The following is a 26603-nucleotide window of genomic DNA, read 5'->3' on the forward strand; positions in this document are numbered from 1 at the left end:
GATCACCTAGGGGAATTAACTATGAAATAAATTGAATTTCAGAAATACCAAGAGTTAAGTGTTGAGAGGAGAAAGAAAGTAAAGGAATATAAGCAATAACAGTCACAGAGGTAAGAGGTGTAGGATTCATCACTTCATTAAAATAGCTGAGTCATCTGGTTCTAGTATAATATTTTCTTTCAACTAGGCTTTCTAACTAAGCATACTTTTCTAAGCATTAAATCTAGGTAATGTAAATGATAAGTCTCTAATATGTTGAGAACTTGTTTTAAATAAAAGTTCCAGAAACACACATACTGACTGTGTATATTTGTGTGGGGTATATTTGTATTTGTTTGTAGAGAAAGACAGATTTTTGCTTATACCATAAAAGAAAATGGTAACTATACAACTGAGCTAAGAATGAATTTTGACAGTGAGTGGAAGGAATTATGGCCAAAATGCCCATGCTCGCTGAAGGACAGATTAATTTGATGCATTTGGAAATCTCTGTGTGCTGGTCTATGTCTGAGCAAGCTTTTTTTTTTTTTTTTTCCCCAAATGAACAGGCACTATCTTTATGCATTGTCCCACTAAATATTCTGAACCTTTTGAAGAATGTATGCATGTGTTGCAATTTTTTAGGATTTGAGTTATGTTACTGCAGTAAAATAAAAGAAACACATGATTTTACACAGATTTTATTTGGGAAAAATAATCACATTTTGAAAATTACTATAACATCTTCACAGTTAAGTTACTTATGAGAGGATCTATTTTGAGGAGATGTCTTTGGGAAATAAAGAATTCCAGGAAACCTAATTTGAATTGGGCAGGATGATTTTTCCCCCTTTTTATTGTTGTTCTTTGTTTGTTCTTTTCACTTTTTGAACAATTGTAGTGATTTTTATGGTTTGCTGGCTAATCAAGAGTTTGTATAGCGTATCTGACCACTTGCCTTTAATCTATCTGTAATTTTGCAGATTTACCTGAGACACCTAGACCTTGAATTCTTGAATGTAAAATAACAATAATAATATAGTTACAATCATAAATACTTCTTTATGCAGGTTTACATCTATCATCTGCCATTGCTCTATATTCACAAATTATTTATGTATATAAATTATCTAACATTAGATTGACTTTATTAACTTTGTTCTACCAAAACTGTTTAATTTACTGGCTCTTCTTCAGAATCCTTTTCTTTCATAACATTTCATGTTGAAGTCTGCCTAGATTGCAGTGTTTATTGAATAAATTTCATTATTAAGTACACTGTTGTGATCTTTGCATAATTATTTGCATAACTACTACCAAAAATAGATCCACCCCCAGGAAGCTAGTTTGCAAAGAAAATGTTATGAATTTTCATTATAGTCTAGTCTGTTAGTTTTAACTCTGGGGAAATTACAGTAGTATTTTTAAATGCAATGATTTTTTTTTTTTATTTAGGGCATTTTTCTTTGAAAAACAGGACAATCTACCATATTCTGCTGATAATATTATTTAATACCTTATAATGGCCATGATTCATTCATTCATTCACTTAGTTTACTATTGACTTTTTCTAATGACCTTTTTTACATTTTCAGGGTGAAACAAAGATCTTAAAACTAAAGAATCTCCGACCTCAGGATTATGCTAATTATAGCTGCATTGCTTCAGTGAGGAATGTATGTAATATACCTGATAAGATGGTTTCATTTAGACTTTCCAATAAAACAGGTAAGGGACCCTCTCTGAAAGTTTTTTGCTTATTATCCACAACTAATGTTTACTGGCTCTTTAACTTTCTTACAGACCAAATGATATCTATAGTATGTAGGGAAAAAAACTTCCTTTTCCTTTCCAGAGAATTCTGTGATATCTGAAAATTTTTTGATAAACGGACTCTGTAAAACTTAATGTTTATGTATCATACAAAATTATCGTTCCTGATAATTGAATTCACAAATATCACAGGCAAGTCTTTTACTCTATTTCAAGTCAAGAAAGCTAATTGTTAATTTTAAGTAGGTGTTTCTAAGAAAGTATTTTTGGAGAGAGATAAAGATGGCAGCGAAGTAGGTGGAAACTGAATCCACTTGCTTTTGCACCCAACTTGGACAATTGGCTGATCTTCCAAAAAACAAACTGAACATTCAATGGAACCTTAGTTAATATCAAGTTTGGAAGCCAAGGAGTACAGAAGACACTTCACAACAAGCGATCAGAGATCACAGCTTTGCAGCTCCTTCCCCTCCCAGGGCAGGGAATCCCCAGACCGGGGCAGAGAAGGGATCCAAGCCACAACACATACACACACACACTTACGCGTGTGTGGCAACAGCACACGCATAACTGCAATGACAAATGCCAACTGGGAGAGTGTCAGAGAGAGAGAGAGAAAGATTCTGTCTGCATCTGGATAAGGCAGAGAAGGTTGACCATGGCCAGCCATGACTGTGAGAGACTTTTGACTTGTTTTAAAGAGGTGATGTGTACAGAAAGCCAGACAGTGACTCAGTGCTGCAGTAGGAGTGCCCAGAGAGACTTATTTTTAAAAGGAGAGCTGAGGTGTGCTGGGTAGGGACCCTGCACCCAGCTGCCCTGCCAGCAATGGAAGAAAATTGAGGGTACGATTTGCTCCCACTCAGTGCAGCTGGGCAAATTGATTAGAAAGATACACAGCAAGAGGATTTCTCGACCCCAACCCAGTGTAGCTGGCAGGATGGAGGCCACACAGAGAGGAAAGTACAGGGCTCTATCTGATGCGCGGGTAGTGGGCTTGGAACTGGAAGGAGGAAGCTGTGCACCTAAGATTAATTAAAACCAGACAGAGCCCCCTGTCCTGGCAAGCAATGGAGGGCAGAACTGCAGAATAGGCCAGCCAGACTCAAGATGCAGCCTACATTCCTGCAGAGAAAGAGTGCAGGAGGATCACCTAAAAGGTCCCAGTTCAAACTTCTCTCAGGGAGACAAAATACATTGGTTCCTAGGGCCCTATTTCACTGGGGCCAGCAGAGCAGGGAGATCAGAGAGTGGTACAGCAGGGGGGAATCAGGGTCCTACCCTGCCTGCTGTCGCACACAGAGCTGCCTGCCACTAACACCAAGCAGGAAAAAAGCACAGATTGCCCCTCCCACCCTGTGAAGTGGACAGTTAATTAATCAGAAACTATATATTATTGGAAATAAGCTAGGACAGACCAAGACGGGTGGTGCAGGGTCAGGGGGAACATATCCACAATTTTCCCAGAAGACTGAACAGTGCCTCTCGGGGGAGACCCAGGGGTCCCACCCTCCCCATCACAACAGAAGCTCCCTCTAGAGACAGATGAAGGTGCTGCCAGAAGTTGGATCACCCACCCTGCTACCTTGATCTGATAAAAAAACACAGTGGGATCTAGAAAGAAGAATCCGAAGACAAACACCGAATGGCTGAGACAAATTTCACTTAACTCTTCTTCAGAATTTGAAATATTTTTTCTTCGTTTCCCATAGCTTTTTAATATTTTTTTCTTTTGCTTCAGTTGTATTCCAATTAACTATTTTGTCTTTTATTTTTATTCTTTTTATTTTATTTTTATATTTTTATTTCATTTTTATTTCAAAACTCACATTTCATCCTTCCCTTGTTTTCCTACATTTGCTTTCTTCCTACCCTTTCTCATTTTCATTGTAAGTTTTATTTTCTCCCATGCTGTGCCTTGTTCTTATTTCTTAATCTATTTCTCCTCCCTTTGTCCTCTCAAAAGCATTCTATCTTTAGTCATGTCATATTTTTCCCCTCTTATAATCTTATTTTCTCTGAACCTTTATAAATTGTGGCCTGTTTTACATGGACATTATGGTTATCACTGTTCTTCTTCAACAGTATTACTATTTGTTCACTATATGTTGTACTTCAAATCTCATAAGTTATTCTGCCCCTTATTCCATTTTGCATTCTTCCTGCCCTTGCTTATTGAGTTAGAAATTTTATTTTTCCTCTTTCCTCACCTAGCGTCTAGTCCTTACTCTTATTATTTTTCCTCCCCCTATCAAAATAATGTTTCTTTATTGTAGATATTTCAGATTCTACTTTCTTTTTGGATAATATTCTTATTAATCTTTGCTCAACTGCCATTGTTATTACCCTGCTATGTTTTTTCTGCAATTTTATCCCCTTTGGTTCAGTACATTTTTTAAATTTTATTTCAAACATCAAAGTACATATACTCTTCCCTTTTCTTATTACATTTTGCCATCACCCTTCCCTGTTTTACTTACATTAAAATTTTATTCTCTCCTTTTCTTCACCTTGTTTCTATTCCCACTCAAAATCATTTTCCTTTCCTTTAATTATCTCATATTTCCTTTTTTCTATCTTATAATATTCCTTATCTCTCTCCACTTTTATTAATATTTTTTCAATTGTTGTTCATATTACTGATGTCATAAGTGGGTATTTTTGCTGGTGTGGATTTGGTTTTCTGGTGATATTGCTTAATTAATCAGCACCTGTATAAGAGCACACAAGACGTATACAGCTGCAGGGGAGAACCTACCAATGAATGAGCCATCAAAAATCAAAGCCAAGTACAATAAAAGACCCACATAAACTGAAAAAAGGGAAGCATTAGAGCATCCAGATAAGGACCTTAAAGCGACTGCACTGCTGAGACCAACAGGACTCCTACAACAGAAGTCCACCCCATGAAGACAGGCAGGCAAATCACAGCAACCAGAGATGCAGAAACAAGTAAAAAGAGTCACCTAAAATTGAGAGACAAAGAAAGCACCCCAATTGAAAAGAATGGAGAAATCCTCAGAAAAGGAACTAAATGAAACTGAGGAAAGTAATCTATGAGATAAAGAGTTAAAAAAATAGTTATAAGGATGCTCAAGAAACTCAGTGAGAACTAAAAGGAACTTAGTGGGAACTACAGAAGCATGAAAAAGGGCATAGAAACTATGAATCAGAACCAGGAAGAAATGAATAATACAATATTTGAAATGAAAAATACACTAGAAAGATGAAAAGCAGGCTATATGAAACAGAGGAAAGAATCAGTGATCTGGAAGACAAGTGGGAAGAAATACCCAGTCAGAGCAAAAAAAAAAAAAAAAAAAAAAAAAGACTTAAAAAAATGAGGACAGTATAAGGGAGCTTCAGGGCAACATGAAATGTAACAACATTTGCATCACAGGAATATCAGAAGGAGACGAAAAGGAGAAAGGGGTAGAAAACCTGTTTGGAAAAATAATGACAGAAAACTTTCCTAATGTGAGGGAAAAGTTATACAAGTTCAGGACGCACAGAGGGTCCCAATAAACATGAACCCAAAGAAGCCTACTCTAAGACATCTCATAATTAAAATGGCAAATTATAAAGACAAAGAGAGAATCTTAAAGGCAGCAAGGGAAAAAAGAAAGTAACATACAAGGGAACTCTGATAAGGTTATCAGCTGATTTCTCCAAAGAAATACTGTAAGTCAGAGGGAATTGGCACAAAATATTCCGGGTAATGAAAAATAAGGACCTACAACCGCTACTACTCTATCCAGCAAAGCTCTCACTTAAAATGGAAGGCAAAATAAAGAGCTTCCCAGACCAAGGAAGACTAAAAGAATACTTCTCCACTAAGCCAGCACTACAAGCGTTGCTAAAGGGACTTCAATAAAAGGGAGAAGAAAGAGAGAGACAGAGAGAGGGAAAGGGAGAGAGGAAGGTAGAAGGAGGAGAGAGAAAATGAGAAGAGAAGGGAGAGAGAGAGGAATAGAGGTATGGAAAAATTTAATGAATAGATGCCTATCAATAATAACCTTAAATATAAATGGATTAAATACTCCAATCACAAGACAGAGGGTAGCTGAATGGATAAGAAAACATGACCTGCATATATGCTGTCTGTAACACACCCACCTCAGAACAGAAGATCTACACAGGTTGAAAGGTTAAAAATGAAGGGATGGAAAAAATATCCCAACCAAATAGACACAAAAAGAAAGCTGGGGTAGCAATATAAACTTCAGACAAAATAGACTTCAAAACAAAAGCCATAAAAAGAAACAAATAAGGTCACTATATAATACTTAAAGGAACAATCCAAAAGCAGGATATAACACTTATAAACATACATGCACCCACCCAGGAGCACCTAAATATATAAGGACTTCAAGGAAGATATTGACAACAACAAAGTCATCATAGGGGATTTTAACACCCACAGTCAATAAAGGATAGATCATCCAAACAAAGAATCAGTAAAGATATTGCAGCACTGAACAACACTCTAGATCAAATGGACACATTCCAGAATATATAGAACCTTTCACCCCAAATAAGCAAAATATACATTCTTTTCAAATGCACTTGTAACATTTTCAAAAATACACCACATGGTAGGACACAAAACAAGCCTCAACAAATTCAAGAAAATTGAAATCATATCAAGCATGTACTCATCACAATGGGCTGAAGCTATAAACCAATCTCAAGGAAAAAGCTCAACAACATTCAACATGGAGACTGAATAACATGTTATTAAATAATGAATAGGTAAACAATGAGATCAAGGAAGAAATCAAAAAGTTTCTGGAGACACATGAAAACCCAGACTCAAAACCTATGGGACACAGTAAAGGCAGTACTGAGAGGGAAGTTCATAGCAATATAGGCCTATGTAAAAAAGGTAGAAAAATCTCAAACAACCTAACCCTACATCTAATAAAACTGAAGGAACAACAACAAACAATGCCCAGAGCAAATAAGAAAGAAGGAAATAAGATCAGAGAAGAATTAAATGACATAGACCAAAAGAACAATTCAAAGGATCAATAAATCCAGGACTTGGTTCTTTGAAAAGATAAACAAAATTGACATAAGTTTAAACAGATTCCAAAAACAAACAAACAAACAAACAAACAAAAACAAAACAAATAAAGAAAGAAGGAAAAAGGAGAGGACCCAAATAAATAAAATCAGAAATGAAAAAGAAGTTACAACTGATACCACAGACATACAAAGGAGTGTAAGAAATTACTATGAATAACTATATGCCAAAAAATTTGACAACCTGGGCAAAATAGACAAATTTATAGAAACATACATTTCTGCCAAAACTGAATCAAGAAGAAGCAGAGAGCAGGAATAGACTGATAACAACTAGGGAAATTGAAGCAGCAATAAAAATAAACTCCCAGCACACAAAATCCTGGACCAGATGGCTTCACAGATAAATTTTACCAAACATTTAAGGAAGAATTAACTCCTATTTTTCTCAAACTATTCCAAAAAAATTTACAAAAATGGAAGACTCCCAAACTCCTTTTATGAGGCCAGTATAATCCTAATTCCCAAGCCAGGTAAAGACCCAACAAAGGAAGAAAACTACAGGCCAGTATCACTTATGAACATCTATACTAAAATCCTCAACAATATACTGGCGATCTGGATTCAGAAATACACTAAAGAAGATCATACACCATGATCAAATAGGACTCATCCCAAGGATGCAAAGATGGTACAATATTTGCAAATCAATAAACATAATATACCACATAAAAAATGAAGGACAAAAAATCATATGATCATATCAATTAGATGCTGAAAAAGCATTTGATAAAGTACAGCACTCTTTTATGATAGAAACACTCAACAAAGTGGGAATATAGAGAGCATACCTCAATATAATTAAAGCCATATACAAGAAGCCTATAGCCAACATTCTACTCTATGGGTAAAAAGTAAAAGCTTTCCCTTTAAGATCAAGATCAAGACAAGTGTATCGGAGCTCACTACTCTTATTCAACATAGTACTGGAAGTTCTAGTCACAGCAATCAGACAAACAAAAGAAATAAAAGGCATCCAAATTGGAAAGGAAGAAGTAAAACTGTCATTATTCACAGATGACATGGTAGCGTACAAAGAAAACCCTATAGTCTCCACCAAAATGCTACTTGACTTAATAAGTGAATTTGGCAAATTAGGAGGGTACAAAGTCAATATTCAGAAATCAAAGGCACTTCTGTACACCAACAATAAAATATCAGAGATAGAAACTAGAAAAAAAATCCCATTTACTATAGCAACAAGAACAATAAAGTACTTTGGAATAAATTTAACCAAGGAGGTAATAGACCTGTACTCAGAAAACTATATAACACTGAAGAAAGAAATTAAGGAAGATATACCATGTTGTTGGAGTGGAAGATTTAGCATCATTAAAATGTCCATACTACCCAGAGTAATCTATAGATTCAATGCAATTCCTATTAAAATACCAATGGCATATTTCACAGATCTAGAAAAACTATTTCAAAAATTATATGGAACAAAAAAAGACCCTTAATAGCCTCAGCAACCTTACAAAAGAAGAACAAAATAAGAGGGATCGCAATACCTGATATCAAACTATACTACAAGGCCACTGTAATCAAAACAGTCTGGTACTGGCATGAGAACAGACACATAGATCAATGGAAGAGAATAGAGAACCCAGAAATAAGCCCAAGTCTCTATGGTCAATAGATATTTTACAAATGGGGTATGAGCATACATTGGAGTATAGATAGCCTCTTCAATAAACGGTGTTGGGAGATCTGGACTGATACATGTAAAAAATGAAATTAGACCACCAATTTATACCATATACTGGAATAAACTCAAAATGGATAAAATACTTAAATATAAAATCTTAAAGGGAAACATAGGCACCATGAAAGTCCTAGAGGAAAACATAGGCAAGAAAATTTCAGATATCCCACATAGAAATATTTTGATGATATATCTCTTAGGGCAAGGAAAATAAAGGAAAAAATAAACAAATAAGACTGCATCAAACTAAAAGCTTCTGCACGACTAAAGAAAACATCATCAGAATGAAAAGGAAACTGACTGTATGGGAGAATATGTTTGCTGATTATACATCAGAAAGGGTTTGATCTTCCAAATATATAGAAAAACACAAATGACTCAACACCAGGAAGACAAACAATCCAATTAAGAAATGGGCAAGTGACCTGAATAGACACTTCTCCAGGGAGGACGTAGAGAAGGCCCATAGAGATGTGAAAAAATGCTCAACATCACTAGCCATCACAAAGATGCAAATTAAAACTATATTGAGATATCACTTCACATCAGTCTAAATGGCCATCATTAATAAATCAACAAACTACAAGTGCTGGCGAGGATGCAGAGAAAGAGGAACTCTAGTGTGCCATTGGTGGGAATGCAGATGGGCGCAGCCACTGTGGGAAACAGTTTGGAATTTCCTTAAAATACTAAAAATGGAACTGCCTTTTGACCCCATCATTCCACTGCTGGGAATACACCCTAAGAATCCCGAGTCACCAATTCAAAGAACCCATACACCCCTATGTTCATAGCAGCACTATTTACAATAGCCAAGTGCGGGAAACAACCTAAGTGCCCATCAGTAAATGAGTGGATCATAAAGTGATACACTTACACAATGGAATACTATGCAGCAGAAAGAAAGAAGCAACCTGTGTACCTTTTGGACAGCATGGATGGAACTGGAGAGTTTTATGCTAAGTGAAATAAGCCAGTTGGTGAGAGACAGATACCATATGATCTTACCTAACAGGAATTGAATGAACAAAGTAAATAAACAAACAAAATAGAACCACCTGTTAGGAAACATGGATTAGACTGAAAGTGACCAGAGGGGTGGGGGAGGGGGATAATGGTAGAAAGAAGGGGAAGGGACTAGACAAAGAACATGTATGAATGACTCATTGACATAGACAACAGTGTGGGAACTGACTGGGAATGTTAGGTGGGATGGGTGGAGGAGGGCAAAGGGGTGAACATTAGGAGAACTGTGATAGAATAACAATAAAAAATGATTGAAAAAAGAATGGAGAGAGTAGCTAGAACTGAACTTGGCTCTGTTTTCTACCAGGTATAATGTTGCACAATTTACTTTTATATTTTACCTGCAAAAAATAAAGTGTTTTTGTTGAAAATGTCAGAACATTGAGATTGCCAAATGAAAGAGCAAAGAGAGGTCATATGGATGAGCTATCTTTTGCATGATTGTGTATAAATAATCACCTTAAATTAGAATTCAACTGAATTTAAGTAACTTTCATTACAATTAAGGTACATTTTTACTTTTAAATAATTATATTAAGATAAAAAGTTAAATAACTTTTTTTTAAAACAAAAACCTTAAGAAGTATGGACCTTAGTATGCCTGTTCTTTGTTTTTGTTTGTTTGTTTTTTGCCCTGGTTCTGCCACTTATTAGCTCTTGGATCTTGTTGAGCAAGTCACTTCACTCTTCTTTACCTCAGTTTCCTCATAAACTCATAAAGTTGTAGGAAAGAATTAATGAATTGATATTTATAAAGCATGTGGAACACACTTTATTAGGGTTTCCAACACAGAGCTGTCAGCAATTCCCTTCAGTTCAAAAAGATTAAACTTGGACTTTTTTTGAAATGAAAGTAATGTGTACTCGTACATGGATTTATCAATATATGTTCCAATGAGTTGTTAAAATTTTAAAAGATTATTTATTCATCAGAAACTTACTGGGTTTCTATTTTGGATCAGCAGCCATAAGCATAGGGATATTGACTAAGATGTAAATTGCCTTAAAGTAGAGAAATGCTCTGTTAAGCACCAGATACAAATCATTAGAAGAAAGCAGAAGAAGAATGTGAGAGACAAAATTAAACTTTATCTAGAAGGATGAAAAACACTTGATAGTAACTATGTTTCAGAAAAAGTACACATATAAAGTTTTAGTGTATTTAAGACATAAAATTAATAATCTTATTTAACTTGAAAAAAGAGTATAAGATATTAAGAAATAAAAATGAGTGATTAACATATAAGAACTGGGTGCAATTATATTGTTCTTCTGGCATGAAATATTTTGTGAATTACAATAACTAATTTTGTATCATAAGTAATTTTGTATCCTCAATGGGTTATTTTGAGAATGAACTAGTCAATATAAACAAAAATTCTTTAAAGATTAACAGGTACAATAAGATTATATTTAATAATATTATGCTGCAGATGTGTATGGTTTTATTAGTCTCCAATTTCCCACAGCTAAAAGGGGTGGAAACAAGATTGATTTCAATGTTTGAAGAGTGATCTTAAATAGGATTCTGTCTAGCTATTCACTATTTTTATTGAGCTGGAGAAAATGAACTTAAATCTCAGCCAGTGTTTTATTAGGAATAAAGATTTCTTAAAGCTGAAAGAAGATTACCACATGAGGTGATAGTCTTTTCAATGCCTGATGTTCTTAAAGCAATTGAGTGACTTTATTTTTAAGATGATTTTTAACAACTGCTGACTCAAAAAACAGACTTGACTGCCTGTCCTACAGAGCGTACAGGGGCCCTCTCAGCTTTCTGCTTCATTCTTTATATTTCAGGCTAACATACTGTATATCTGGACTGAGCAAACAAAATAACCTATTATTCTCTTCTATACATTATCTCACAAAAATTATATTGATGTTTATGACATAATGAACACTAGAATGATGGTAAATAATTAATTGGGTTTAACAATATAAGCTAGCACCTTGTCTGCTTCTTCAATAACTAATCAGGCATGTCATTTGCCTGGTGTTTTACATATTCAAACCAGGTTTCCTTCAGCACTTTCTCCATCTGGCTGTGCTTAAAGTTGTAATAGTTTGTGCATTTCAGATAGGTGAAATCATCGAGGTAGCTCTAAAAGTACACCAGGAATAATAAATTAAGCTTTCAGCATCTTCATGTAAACAAGTCTACAAACTGACAAATAGATGCGTACAGCCTTGTTCATTGCTTTTCTAAACATTGGAAGAAGATCCGAGTCACCACGGCCATAATCATTGTGAGTCATGTGCTCTTTACAGTTTTTATTCTTGTGAATCTCTAAATGACATAGATAAAATACCCATGTTTTTAACTCTTGATATGCAGAATACCAAAGAAAATGTGTAACTTATTGAGAGGGAGAATATTCTATTATAAATATTGCTTGATCAATCTGTTAATATGTTTATGAAAGTGCAGCTTTCTAATGGAGATCAATAATTGAGCAAAATGTATTTTTTTGTACAGACAAAATTTCATTTTAATATCTCTATGGTCAAATAAATTTTTAATTGCAATAACTTTATTACCTGATCTGCACAGTGGCCAAATGACAGGGCATATAAAGATGGAAATAATGTTTGCTGTGGATAAGGATTTCTAAGTTTTGCCACTGAACAATTACAACATGGAGTACAATTTCCTTGACCTAGCCCATAACTGCCAAATTAGACTTTTTGGGGAATAACTTAGTAATACATATAGTTTAAACAAGTGTAAAATAAATACTTTAGAAAGAAAATATTGTCTTTGTTACCAGGCTGTTTTCTGGGAACCCAGGCCACTTTGTGAATGAAACTTTCATTACTAAAGATAAAATTTTTAGAACTGCTTGGAAGAGCAATATCTGAGCATTGTTTTAAAGTCAATGTCATCGATAGATTTACCAATAATGTGTTTTCTTAACTTTCTTACTATGAATTGGCATTAGAGTAGAGCTTGTAATTTTATATCTGCCGTGGAGTATCTAATCATTTATTGGCCTCTGTTGGTTACTTGGCATGCTATGAAAAATCTCCCACCACAGAAATGTCATTACTTTTACACCTAATCTAGCTGCCTCAGACCTTATAATAAAAATTATAGAATTTTATCATAAAGTATTTATCTTAAACTTCAAGTATTATGATAATTTATTTCTTGTCATGCACACTCCTTGACTAATTGATATAATGTCTCCGTGTCCAAAAAATCAGTTTGGTTGTTTTCCTACTCCCATTTGGAAGAAAAAGAATATTATCTCTTGATTGGTGAATTCTTAATGTAACAGTATTTTCATAATTTGGTAAAATAAACCTGTTAAAATCGATAAATTTAGAATATTGATAAATTTAAGTATATTTAAAAATTATAATCATGTTAATGTTAAATACAAACTATTTTAAATTTTTCAAGTTGTCTATTTCTAACATGAAGAGACATGGGAATTATGATGAAATAATTTAATTTTTTAAAACATATTTATACCACTTATATATTGATGCCTTATGCTTTCAAAAGCAAATAAGAATTAAACAGATTACTTAATTAGAATGAAACACATATTTTGTACTTGCTTGAGAGGGAATGATGAATTCTATAAAGAAATGGGACAGATGGGGCTTTTACTTAATTATATAGGTCCTTTGAGTCAGTCTGTACAAACTTAACATTTATAAAAATCAGTGTGGGAATTTATAAAAATTAAATGGGCATTCCATCTTGTAATCAAATCTGCAAAAGTATTCCTGGCAATAGAAATAGGGAAAACTTATACTCCTTTATTCTATTCCTTTCTTTCTCTCCTCTTTCCCTCTTTCTTCTTTTTTCCTCCAATCTGTCTCAGTAAATTACCATGAAAAATAATAGAGGTTAAGGAAACATATCTGTTCCCTATGATAGGTAGCTATTATCTGTGCTTATTATTTTAGATAACCCATAGGGAAATTGTAAGAAATGCCTACTAATTGCTATGAGCCTCAATTTTTTATGCTGTATTTTATTCATAATTTAGAGGAATTTAATTAACATTTAAATGTTAGGAGAAATAAAATAATATTTCAGTTTTGAAATTTTAGAATATCTATGGATAATTGGGAAGGTGTGGACATTGACACTTCCTCTTGTAAAATGATATGTCCAAAGTCAGAGAGAGCCAGTTTTTTTAAAGTATATTTTATTAATTGTGCTATTACAGTTGTCCCAATTTTCACCCTTTGCTCCCCTCTGCCCAGTATCCCCCTTCCCTCCAGCAATCCCCCACCTTAGTTCATGTCCATGGGTCATGCATATAAGTTCTTTGGTTTCTCCATTTCCTAATTATTGCTTTTATTTTTTAAGATTTATTTACTTATTATTTTTAGACAGGGGAAGGGAGGGAGTAAGAGAGGGAGAGAAACATCAATATATGGTTGCCTCTTGCATGCCCACAGCTGGGGACCTGGCTGGAGACCTGGCCTGCCCTGACTGGGAATCACAGGCGACCCTTTGGTTTGCAGGCCGGCACTCAATGCATTGAGCTTCACCAGCCAGGGCTATATTATTCTTAGCATCCCCCTCTCTGTTTTGTTCCTACCAGTTATGTTTCTTAACCCTTGCATCATTCCCCCCATTCTCCCCCATCCTCCCCCCAGCTGATAACCTTCCAAATGATCTCCATACCTATGATTCTGTTCCTGTTCTAGTTGTATAGTGCAAAGGAAGTCCAGTAGAAATTTTGCTGTCATCTGCACCTGGTTAATAACCTCATGCATTTTTCTTAGCCACTGAAAATTTTGAGCTCTTTTATGCATCTGGGTAATCAGTAGAATTATTTAATAGAACCTAGATATTTTTTCACCAACAATCACTACTTTGAAGAATGACTAGGTTTTTGAGAAATATATACTGCAAATACAATGACTTCATGTCTGTCTTTTTGGGCTGCCATAACAGCATACCACAATGGCTTGAACAATGAATTTTATTTTCTCATAGGCTGGAAGTTGAAAGTCCAAGATTAAGTGCTGTCAGGGTTGATTTATAGTGAAGCCTCTCTTTTCTGGCTTGTAGACAGCTGCCTTTTACTGTCCCCTTCCTCTGTCTTTCATGGAGGGAGAGATTAAGCAAGCTTTGGTACCTTTTCCACCTCTCATAAGGACACTGCCCATATCAGATTCAAGTTCCACTCTTAGGACCTCATTTCCTATATGTAAACAAAGCTATAATGGAGATATGGCTTCAACATATGAATTTGGGGAGGGCACAGTTCAGTGCATCACACTTTCAGATGACTGAAAAGTGTCCTTTGAGTTTAGGGTTCCTTTTAAAATTTTAGAAATGTTTATAATATATGTTAAATCCAAGCAAGAAAATGAGCCAACCATTTTTTTAAAAAGAGCCTGTTATTCAGTAGAATTTCAACTTAAAAAGGAAAGTATTCAGAGTATTTGTGGCCCCTATATTCTTAGCTTTGGGGAAATAGGAAGGAAGCAACTGTAAAGGAAGAAAAGATGAAAAGCTTTAGTGAGGGACAGACATCAATTTAATAATAATATCATCATACATTTTTTCAAACATGATCAAAATATTAGTATACACACACAAAAGATGTATCAATGAACCTATGTATTTTGTTCTGACTGTATTTTTTTATGATAGAGGAGTTAGAATATAAAACAAAAGAAAAAACGCAATAAAAACAGAAAAATATCTTTTTTCATACACTAAAATATTGAGCATACAAATTACAATACATTTTTTGTCATAGATAATTCAGATTCTTTTAAGCAACAGTATTCACTGCTGCAGGAACCAACAGAACACAACAAATGTTATTAGAATATTGTTGATATGCCATTTTTAGAGAATGAGATGTTTTCTGTAACTCGTTTATATAACACTGAAACTAAGAAATCTAAGGTTTAAATTTTGGATCTCCAAATTTGGAGATTTTACTTAGCTTTCCTATTTTCTTTTCCCTCCCTAAAAATAAGAATAGCACAATATTCACATTATTTGGTTTTGTAAGATATTAAATAAAGAACTTTTAAAAAGTATCAACTTATAATAAGCACAGTAAATAGTAGTTATAATTGGATTGGATTGTTAACCTAGATAATAGAAAGAAGGGATAAAATTGGTATCATTAGTAATCATGATGCGATAATTACAAGAATCTTAGAACTTTTGCTAGTATATGGTATATCGCTTCAACCATTAATGACTAATTTTGAAATAAATTTATATTAATTTTATGAATTATGCTTATCAGTGGTTAAATTAAATATTAAGATTTCCCAGAAAAAAATCTATAGAAATGAATATGTATTCTGGTTTATATTTACTTAGACTATTATTGACATAAGTGTTTAACAGAAATATCCAACATTATTTTGTGAAATTGGTAATGGTATATAAGGAAAATTAAAGAAATTCACACTTTTTTTGATATGCAATAGATCCTTCACCTGAGTGCTCTGTCATTGTCTAAGGAAAGTAAACTTATGTATGCCTTATTCTAATTAATATGGCTTTAGAAATGGGAAAATATACACGATGAGTATACAGTGATCTGGGGACAGAAGCAATGGTCATTATGGGGTTTCAACTTTGATCTTCCTGAGATTGTTTCCAGAGCAACAAGGTGACCCAGATTTTTCAGAATCCTATTACCATAGTAACAGGAAGTTTGCATGTTGCTGGGATCTCCCTACAACTGTACATTTTCTTGTCCTAGCAATGAATTTTTCAGATTCATTATATCCAAGGTTATTCTTGGACTATGAGTTCTTATATAAAATATCTGTCATAAACTATTAACTCTCCTAGAAGAAATCACAACCCAGACAGGGTAAATAGCTAACACAGAAGAAAATAAAAGAAAAATCATTAATCAAAGGAAAAGCAACAATATTACATTTATTGAAAGGAAAATAAATTGTTGAAATCCTGTGTCACAATTTAAATATTTTGGAGCATATCAATTAGTTCATGTTTTATACATTATTCTTAATATGCTATTAGACTAATTATAATTAAACAATTTAAAAGTTTTCATAACAATACAGAGAAGCAAACTATGTGTTTTATATTTTTTTTCAGTGTGTTGAGTGAAGGTATGCTAAAATAAAGTAATTTTTTTATGTTCCTGAGATTATTCGATTTTAATTTTAAACTTCTATATTATGGATTTGAAAGCCATGGCTCAGTACTTTTGAAGTTTCTATTCTGGTAAAACTCCTGAGAATTGTGCTGTTATAGATAATTCAGTTGCTAGAAATGCATTTTAGACTTCTTTCTTAGTTTTTAAGCTTGCCACTCATAATTTGTGATACAGAATATTTCCATGAATATACACTGACAAATTTGATTTTTATCAATTACTGGCTCTTGTGATAAAGAATAATTTCCACAACTGCATGTAACTAATCCCACTAATTTATTCATCCCAAATCCTCAGATGGATTATCAGGAATCATCTTTAGAGTCACCCATCCCAAGATGTGCTGGACTCAGTGAAAGTATCACATCCTGGGAAATCCTATAATCCCAGGCAAACCAGTACACTTGGTCACCCAGTGATCTAATCCACAATCAGTAGTAAATGTTGGTACAGCTTAAACAGCCTAAATAAAGAAACATCAATGGTAAAGACCTGGGAGTGTCTCTTGGCTCGCCCCACTGTGCAGTGGTGTCACCAATTATTTCAACACATTGAAATTGCCATTCTGCTAAATCATGTTGATAACATGTTTTGAAGTGGGTTTCTGATTGATGGGAAGAGAACATTAACTCTAAGATCTCATTTTATTTAGCCAGATAACACTACCACCAACAAAAACTTAACTGGAATGAGGTGACTACCAAGAAGTAGATGCAGTCCATGCATACAGAGCTACTCTTGTGCTCAAAGGGCCATGCAAGCAGGGTGCAGGTTTACAGAATTTGAGAAGAATAATACCTTGTTGTGCTGTTGTGCCTTTATGTAATCCCCTTACATTAGTATTCAAGAAACAATGAAGTCCACAAACAATCTCTGGACCTAATGCAGTTAATTAAGAGAAATTGCAAATATGGTGCTCTCAGCTATTTCTTATATACACAATCTGGCAGGGAGGCTTTAATCTCACTCAAAACAAGATGCATCCCTGGCCACTCTTCTCCCTCAAGCCCTAAGGCATTTAAGAATCAATTTTCCCAGTTCAGACTTCCGGCCAAGATGGAGGCTTAGACGGACACGCTAGGTCTCCCTCTACAACCAGATAGGAATACAACTACTTCAAAACAAAGGATAACTAGAAATTCCAGAAAATAAAGCTACACGGAAGCCCAACACATGAAGTTATAAACCAGCGGTGCCATTTGGGCAGGTAAGAGTTAAAGAAGGCAAAGCTGTCTGCGGAGCGGCGGCGGGGGCGGGGCGGCGAAAAAGCCCGGAGGCTTGGCGCGACTCCAATCAAGCCCCTGCCGGTGCGCGACTCCGGGCGCTGGGGAGAGCAGTCGCAGCATCGCCTTGAACAGTGAGGCCCAGGGGCGCGGGAGGACGGATCCCGGTCTCCTAGCGGAATAACTGTGTGTATCCATTTTGGACCCCCGCCCCCAAAGAAAGAAAGCACCACAGGGCTACGAAATAGGTCGCAGACAGGCGCCGGGCGCTGACTTGTGACGCCAAAGGGCGCCGGTCGCTGGGTCATTACGAGTACACAGGCACCGCCCCCGACAGCCAGCCCAGGAAAACAAAACGCATCTGTCAAAATGAGGCAAACAACTATAGAGATCCCGGTGGTGCAGCTCACCAGACAGCAGATAGAGAACCTGACAGATGAACAGATAAGAAACCTGTCAGAGGCTCAGTTCTGGGCCATTGTTATCAGGTGGCTTACAGAATTCACAAAAGAGCAGGAAAAAGATATGAAAGAAGCGAAAAACTTTCATAACGAAAGGAACAAAACCACGTACGAGACAGATGGTGAGGAATCCAGAGTTCATTTCAACAAACTGGAATATGGAGAAGGAAGAAGCAGTCAACCAATGCAGCGAGAGGAAATAGGAAGCAACAATGAGACGATCAGAAACCTCTGGGACAGCTATAAAAGGCCCAACATAAGAATCATTGGTTTGCCAGAGAATGAGGAAGATGAACTAGAACTTGAAAAATTGAGTGAAAACATAATAAAGGAGAACTTCCCAGACTTGGGGAAGGGAATAGACCTGCAGGTCCAGGAAGCAAGGAGAGTTCCCAAGAGACTGGACCCAGGGAGAACCACCCCAAGACACATTATAATCAAAATGTCAAAAATTAAAGATAAAGAGAGAATCTTAAAAGCAGCAAGAGAGAAGAAAAGAATTATGTACAAAGGGGTCCCAATTAGACTATCAGCTGACTTCTCAAGGGAAACCCTACAAGCAAGAAGGAACTGGCAAGAAATATTCAAAGTAATGAAAATCCAAAACCTACAACCACGAATACTCTATCCAGCGAAATTGTCATTCAGAATAGAAGGACAGAGAAAGTGTTTCCAGGACAAAATAAAACTGAAAGAGTTCATTAGATCCAAACCACTGTTATATGAGAAGTTAAAGGGACTGGTTTAAATAACAGAAGATAGGGAGATGAAACAAAGGCAAACGAAACAGGCAACGAGAGTGGAAAAGGAACTGTGGGTAAGGGAAGCATAGTGGGGGGAGGTCAACAGGGAGGGGGAGTGGGGAGAGGGAGGGAGATGATATAGGAATTGGGGATCATGGTAGGAGGGAATGGAATAGACAGAGGTTGGGAGGAACTGTATGCACAACTAATGGACATAATCTAAAAGGGGGGGACAACTGGAGGGAGGGGGCCACCGGGTGGAGGGGAGCAGAGGGAAGGGAAATTGGCACAAATGTAATATTTTAATCAATAAAACACATTAAATCTGAAAAAAAAAAAAAAAAAAAAAAAAAAAAAAAAAAAAAAAAAAGAATCAATTTTCCCAAAGAAGCTTACCTCATTATACCTATTGTGAAGATTAAATGAAAGTGTATTAAAAGTGTCTTGCAAATAGTCAGCTCTTAGTTTTATGGTAGCAGTGGTTTTTAAATTTAAAAAATAACCTTTGTGAAGAAAGCAATGAGAATTTCTAAAATCTCCTTTTGTCCTTTGATTTTCTTCTTTTGTTGTTACTTATTTGAAAGTATAAATGATAGACTCTACTTGTCTATACTTCTCAGAAGAAATATTAACTCACAACTAAATTCCAAAATTTTCTCAATAATTGGAGAAATAAGTGAATGTCAATATTGTATACTCATTAAATTTGAATAATCATATATTAATATATATAAATACAGATATGTAGGTTAGTAGTGAATATATATATATATATATATAAAACACTACTTCTGATGCATTATATTTTATATTGACTTCCAGAATGAAGAAATCTAAACAGTTTATGTTCTTATCTGTTATGAAATTTACATGTACTCATCAGTGCCACGTAAATGTAAATTTTAAAAAATGTTAGGAAAATAGGAATTGATTATCTTACCAAATGATATTTGCCAATATTTTCAATTTAAAGAATAAGCAAAATGTGAACAGTTTTGTTTTGAGAATGCCATAAATATATGTTTTTCCCCTCATTCTGATATCATGAAATAAACATATCATTATTAAAACACGATGCTAAAATATTTGTGTTTTCAGGACATCCTATGACCTTAGCCACAGCATTCATAGGATTTAACACTGTGTGCTGTGGTTAAGATTAGTCCTGTGGTCACTGTTAATATCATAGAGCCATGTGAGCTACAGCAGCCATAAGTTAAAGCATCCATGTTAGTTTGTGAGGGCTTTTAATTAATTTTGAAGAAAAGATAGTCCATGTAGTGGTCCATATAGTAGGAGAAGGGTATATAATGTATTGTTACAAGGACTGGGAGGAAATAGGCCATTGGTAGGCTGGGAAAAAATGGACAGGCTGAGTATCAGAAATGCATTAAACTTTTGACTATAAATCCAGATGTAGCATGTATTTTTGGTTTGCTGTTGTCACAGTTATTTCCAAAACATCACAAAGATTTCAGTTCCCTCAGTTTCCGTTTTCTGCAAAGTCTGTTCTAAGAGCCACTATTTTTTTCCTGGTAACAACATACCTTTCTTGATTTACTTGCTACTGTTATATTGCAATAGAAAATAAGTATGTCCAATTGTTTTGTAATATGCTTGACCTTATGTTTTGAACAGCATTTCTTTCTATCATCTCCTTTTAGTCTTGATGCCTGGGTTGCAGTATTGTACTACCTGAGCCTACTTTGACTCTATTCTTTAATCACATACTATGCAGTAACTGTGAGGCAATCAGCAGTAATATTGATTTCTGATAGACACATTGTATAATAGGAATTTATTGATGGTTTGTGGCATAGATAGGTATGACAGTTATATGAATCTACTCTTCAGGTTTTCACTTTGGTATGGCATTGCAACATTATTCTCAAACAAACAAGAGGTGGAAATTTTAGTCAGATTAGTAAACTACTGGAAGTAAGTAGTGATTTCTTTCTTTAGTGAAAGCCAGCAACACTAGTTTGCTTTGTTTTACTGAGAAAAGTCTGCAGTTTTAAAATGGTAAGATGCAGGAAATTAATATAGTTTGACCTAACAAGTAACAGTAGGTAAGAAATCTCTTCTAAATGATTGTCACATTTTAAGTGCAAATTAAAAAGTATGTTTCCAAATTGAAGTGAGAAAACATTAGGCACAACAGGAAAAAAACAGAACTATTCGGAAAATAAGCAGCATAATACGGGTTCTTGTTAAATTTCTCTGGGATTGAATCCACTAAAGCAATTGTGTAGGTGGAACAAAAAGGAAGGAAGAAAGCTAAACTCTTTTCTATTCTCATACTTTTCTAATTCTCTTGATCCTGACTGGGAATACTTAATAACTAAGGTCCTGTCTCATTGCATATTGTCTTTCAGTTTTAAATTTAGTTCAATCTGATGGAAACTGTAATGTTACTGCCATTTTCCCTTTGGAACCATAAGTAATAAGCAACCGGATGAGATATCTATACACAACTTGACACTGTCGATTGTACAAAGGACCTGAAAATTCAGTGATTATAGAGTGGGGTGCGCTACATTGGATTGTGTGTTTTAGCAGAATGTGAAATATGAATAGGTTTAGAAAAGCATTATAACATGTATAGAGCTCCACAGTGAAAGAATATCTAATATGGATTTAATTCTCAAGTTGCTGGAAAGTTAAATGGGCAAATCAATAAATATCAATATTAATAACTTTAAGAAAAACAAAATGGATTCAATATTAAAAACAGATAGTAAGTATTTGTTTTCTCTGCAAAGATATTTCAGCAGCTCATATTAATCATGTAAAATGGGGAAATATGGATTTACCAAAATACGTATTGAAAATATGAGAACTAGAATGAAAAGTTCTATTTTCAGTAGCTCTGAGAAATAAAATTTTGGCAGGACATTTTATACATGCATTTCTTATGTGTAGACAGGAATTGAATTCAGAGGTGATTCCATAAGTTTTATCTTTCATATTAAAATAGTTTGAAAAAGGTTTTATTGGTTTCTAATCTTCCCTTAAGAAATATTTCATTTGTGTAGCTTATTTAGTTTCCCTACATATGTTGCATTACAGTATTATCTTACTCCAAAAATGAATACCTCCCTTATCATGTAGCAGCATTGTCCTAGAACATGGCAACAATATATTTAAATGTTCTCTCAATGTCTGAAACCCCAAGATAAGAAATATAGCTAGTTTAGTAGTTATACTTGAATTGACTTCTGTTAGAATTAGATCTGTAATAGTAGTGTTAAGCAGTGTTAATATTTACAGCATGTCAACATCATACTGTAGTGACACCTACTACAAGGCCTATAGTTTAAAATTGTCATTTTCTCTAGGATAAACCACAATTTTAGGACTTTGTAATTCAGTCCAGCAAATTGACTGTTAACCACACAGAAAACTTAGAATCAAATCTCTGTGCTTTGGCACATTTATTTGCATCAAATTATGTTTCTAATTCTTTTTCTGCCTTTCTTTTTATTTTTTACTTAACACATCGTAGGGAAGGAATATCAATATATACATAATGGTTAAAATTAGTTAATATATATGTACTTACAAGAAAAACATCTCTCCAGAACACATTTAGCCCTTTATAAAACACAGTCCATACATTTCTTGGGTTACTCCAGGCAGGATTTAATTTATTGAGGTGCCCTCATGTCCTAGAATCAGAGTCTTCACTCTAACAGCTTCAGATGCACACCTGTCTGTTGAAGCAAGAGAAGCTACCCCAGCCATGCAGCTGAAAACAGATACTTGGTAAGGGCACTGCCCTTATCTGGGTTGTAACCCAATCAGGCAATCAAGATACAGTGTTTTTTATTCTAAATAGAATAAAAATTATAAAACTTCTAGAATTCAAAATAAATAACTATTATAATGTTCAAGTGTATTAAGTATGAATGTATGTGTAATTTGCATGTTTTTATTTCTTTTTATATGACCTTTGGTCCAGGATTGTATTCAGCAAAATATGACCATTTTTGTCCTTCACATATTAGTATTAGTAGTATTTTATAGCATACTTTACAAGCCACCCTGGCTGGTTTGGCTCAGTGGACTGAGCGTCGGCCTGCGAGCTAAGTGTCGCTAGTTCGATCTTCCAGTCAGGGCACATCAGAGAAGGAAAACTCTGACTCCAAAAAACCTCCGCTGCCTTGCGGCATACCTCTTCAGGGGAAAGGCTAAGGGAGTAAACCCCGACAGAAAATCCGGAGCCGGAGGCCCTAAGGCGGTTTGACGTTGTAGTCAACACCGGCAACTCCTGCGGCGCACCTGAAGCCAAGCTGTATTGACTCCGTCTTTCCCTTGGACCCTTCAGCTGCGATGAGAGGGGGGGTCTGCTGCATGGGCAACAGCAGACCCTCCATATCACTCTGCCCAGGCTCTGTAGCTTCAGCTTCACTGGAGAGGACACTCCAGCGTCATCGCAAGATGTCGATTCAACACGGGAGGAGACAGATACCGTGTCACTCCCGAGTCGGACTGCACAACCATTCTCGGCGGTGCAGATAGACTCTTAAGAAGCTACACCATCGTCTCTCGAGACGGACGGCTGCCGATACGATATACGATACTTTACAAGCATCAGCAAACAATTTCTCTCTCTTGCTCTCTCTCTCTTCATTGGTAATACCTAAAGTAAATATATGGATGCATTAATTCTTTTCTTGCTTTTTGAAATTGTACTTACCTAATCTCACATTTTGGGGATGACAGTTGAAATAGATGGAGGCTTGGTCAATAGTTTATCTTCAACACCACACTTACTCATCCATGTAATAACACACAAGTTTCTCTTATTCTTCCTTACCAGTAGATTATGAACAACCCCTGTCTAAAGAAGTCTTCCCATGTTTCAGTTCCAACTCCTTTACTCATGAAATCCGAGAATTTAAATAACTGAGCTCGTTATAATTATGTAAAACACAATCGGCCCTCCACATCTGCAGCTTCTGCATCCACAGATTTAATCAACCACAGATTAAAAATATTTTTTAAATGTTACGTTGTTGACATATACTATGTAGCTAGGCCTATGATGGTTACATGCATACTAAACAGATACAGACTTTTTCTTATCATTATTCTTTAAAGAATATAATAAAGCAACTATTTACAGAACACGTACAGTGTATTAGGTATTATAAGTAATCTAGTAATGACTTAAAGTATACAGGAAAATATACATAGGTTATATGAAAATACCATACCATTTTATATTAGGGACTTGAGGATTCCTAGGTGTTGGTATCCGTGGGGCTCCTGGGACCAATCCCTGCATATACCAATGGACAACTAACTGTATAAGTTAGGAGTAAACATACCCTGAGCAATGGCCTAAGAACCTCTTCCAAAGACACTTCATAATTTAGGCTTTTTGATTCTTACTTAGGTGGTTCACAAGTCCATGTTGCCTTCTCTTCTGAATGGTAGTTTTCTACACATCTGACTAGCCAACCACATTTATTTTTGCCATCCCAGATTTGTATAATGTAGGGGAGAAAAATGTTATCTATCCCCTCTTTCTGTTAAAGAGGCAGCACTAACTCTTTCTCTGACATAAAGATCATCAAGAATTCAGTTAGAACTTGGAAAGATCAATTTTATTTTCACTCTGGAGTTTATATGCAATGCTTTATATTCACAGGCTGCCTAGATTAGAAGCCCAGATTTACAATTTACTACCAATGTGACCTTTGGCAAGTTACCTAAACAGTTTCTCAAATTGGTAATAAGGAAAATAGGTAATAATAGTACCTATCTCATACAATTAAATGAATCACTATATGTAAAGCTTTTTAAAGAGTGCCTGGAACATATTAAGGACTATAATTGTCTCCATCTAATTGCAAACTCCTCAAGAGTAGAATTTTTGTCTGTTTTGTACTATTATCTCCAATGCTTAGAACAGAGCCTGATACATAGTCATAACTTAATCAATACATGAATTAATAATTTTTTTATTAAATGCAACATAGATACATTTCTCTGCATTGTTTATTTCATTGCTGTCAATGACCTGGCTAATTAAACTCCTGATGTGATTTTTAAAAATCATTGCTATATCTTGGAATCAACTAGAGTAACCTGGGTAAAATGTGTCATAAGATTAGGAGCCTTTATGCCCAGGTATTAGTCTTTTAGAAATTATCTAACAGAATTCCCTTGATGTTTAGAGGAGCAAACAAAGGTCCCACCGAGTCAAATATGTTCAACATTATTGTTAAGATTAGCTGTGAAGCAAACTCAGTCAAGTTACTATAAAATGAAATTATAGAATCATAAAAGGAGTCAAAATGTTATACAGTGTCCCCAGAATGTGTAATAAAAGGAAAAAAAAATCTTTATCAGACCAGTAAGAGACTAACCAATAAGAAAGTACCTTTTTTCCACAGATCCCTCTGTGTTATAATACTTCCGGTAGAAATACCAGCTGTCTCCATTTCAGCAGCTGTGGTCGCCAGAGCAGAATTATTCTGTTTTTTGCTTCACCATTCTGGTGACGCTTTAAGAAATATAGCTGCAAGATCAACAGCAGATGGTCTTAGAGCTGATGTCTTTATCTGTTCTGCTGCTGCATGATATCACACAGAAGAGCTTTAAATATTGACTGATTTTTAAGTTCATATTGAATTATATACATACTGGTCCTCTTATAACAAAGGCTCTTTATTTTGGTTTTAGGAACATAATTTGGCTTAATTACATGGTTTATGAATAGTAATGTGTTATAACTGAGTGAAGAATGAAGTACAAAGAAGTGTAAATAATATGCTGTATTGATTTTATATGAGTGGTGTAATAAATGCCGATAGAGAAATCCTTTATCATCACCTCGTTAGCAACATAAAGCATGGTTAAGTTTAGATGGGTTGAACAATGAAAGAATTGTCAAGTTGTGATAACTAGTGTTTTTCAATGAATGGCTCATGAAATCCTGAGGCATATTCACATTCTTTTATGTTGTAGTGAGTGTTGTTTTTGCTTAAGTTTATGATGAATTGTCAAGCTTTGGGTGGAGTATCTGTTCTCTAATCCTTAAATTCAGCATTCTTTTTCCAATAAGATATCATTGAGCTAATTCTTTGTCAGAATCTTTTCTGGGTGCTCTTGGTACAAATATGAAAAACATTATCTTTTTAACTCTGATGTCCTATTCCTAGATACAGCAAAGTGAAAGGGTAGAGGTAAATGTCCTAATGTAGGGGGTGAGTATTATCAGCAGCTATGCTTATAAAAGGGAAGGAGCAATTCAGTTGGCTTGGACAAAAAACTAGGAATTTAGTGAAGAATTAATATTGACATTTCAGCATGGTAAAGTACTTAACTACTAGTCTTTACTAGGTGGATAAGCATTGGAAGAGAATTCCAGGCAGCAGGAATAGCAAGTTCATACTCCTGCTGATCTTGTGAAGAAGACATCTTTGCATATGGACACTATTTCTGAAATCCTAGTATAACCTATA

General features: G+C 35.1%; 1 protein-coding gene across 1 annotated transcript in view; it reads left to right on the forward strand.

Annotated features, from left to right (window-relative positions):
* Positions 1-26603, forward strand: part of MDGA2 (MAM domain containing glycosylphosphatidylinositol anchor 2) — an 849851-nt gene that overhangs the window by 547662 nt on the left and 275586 nt on the right. Inside the window, exon 5 of the mRNA XM_090270100.1 lies at positions 1575-1707. Coding sequence (XP_090126226.1) covers positions 1575-1707 — 133 coding nt within the window. The remainder of the gene's footprint in view (positions 1-1574; positions 1708-26603) is intronic.

The sequence above is a fragment of the Furipterus horrens genome, unplaced genomic scaffold (genome assembly GCF_987537825.1).
Source record: "Furipterus horrens unplaced genomic scaffold, mFurHor1.1.pri manual_scaffold_3, whole genome shotgun sequence".
NCBI classification, from domain to species: Eukaryota; Metazoa; Chordata; class Mammalia; order Chiroptera; family Furipteridae; genus Furipterus; species Furipterus horrens.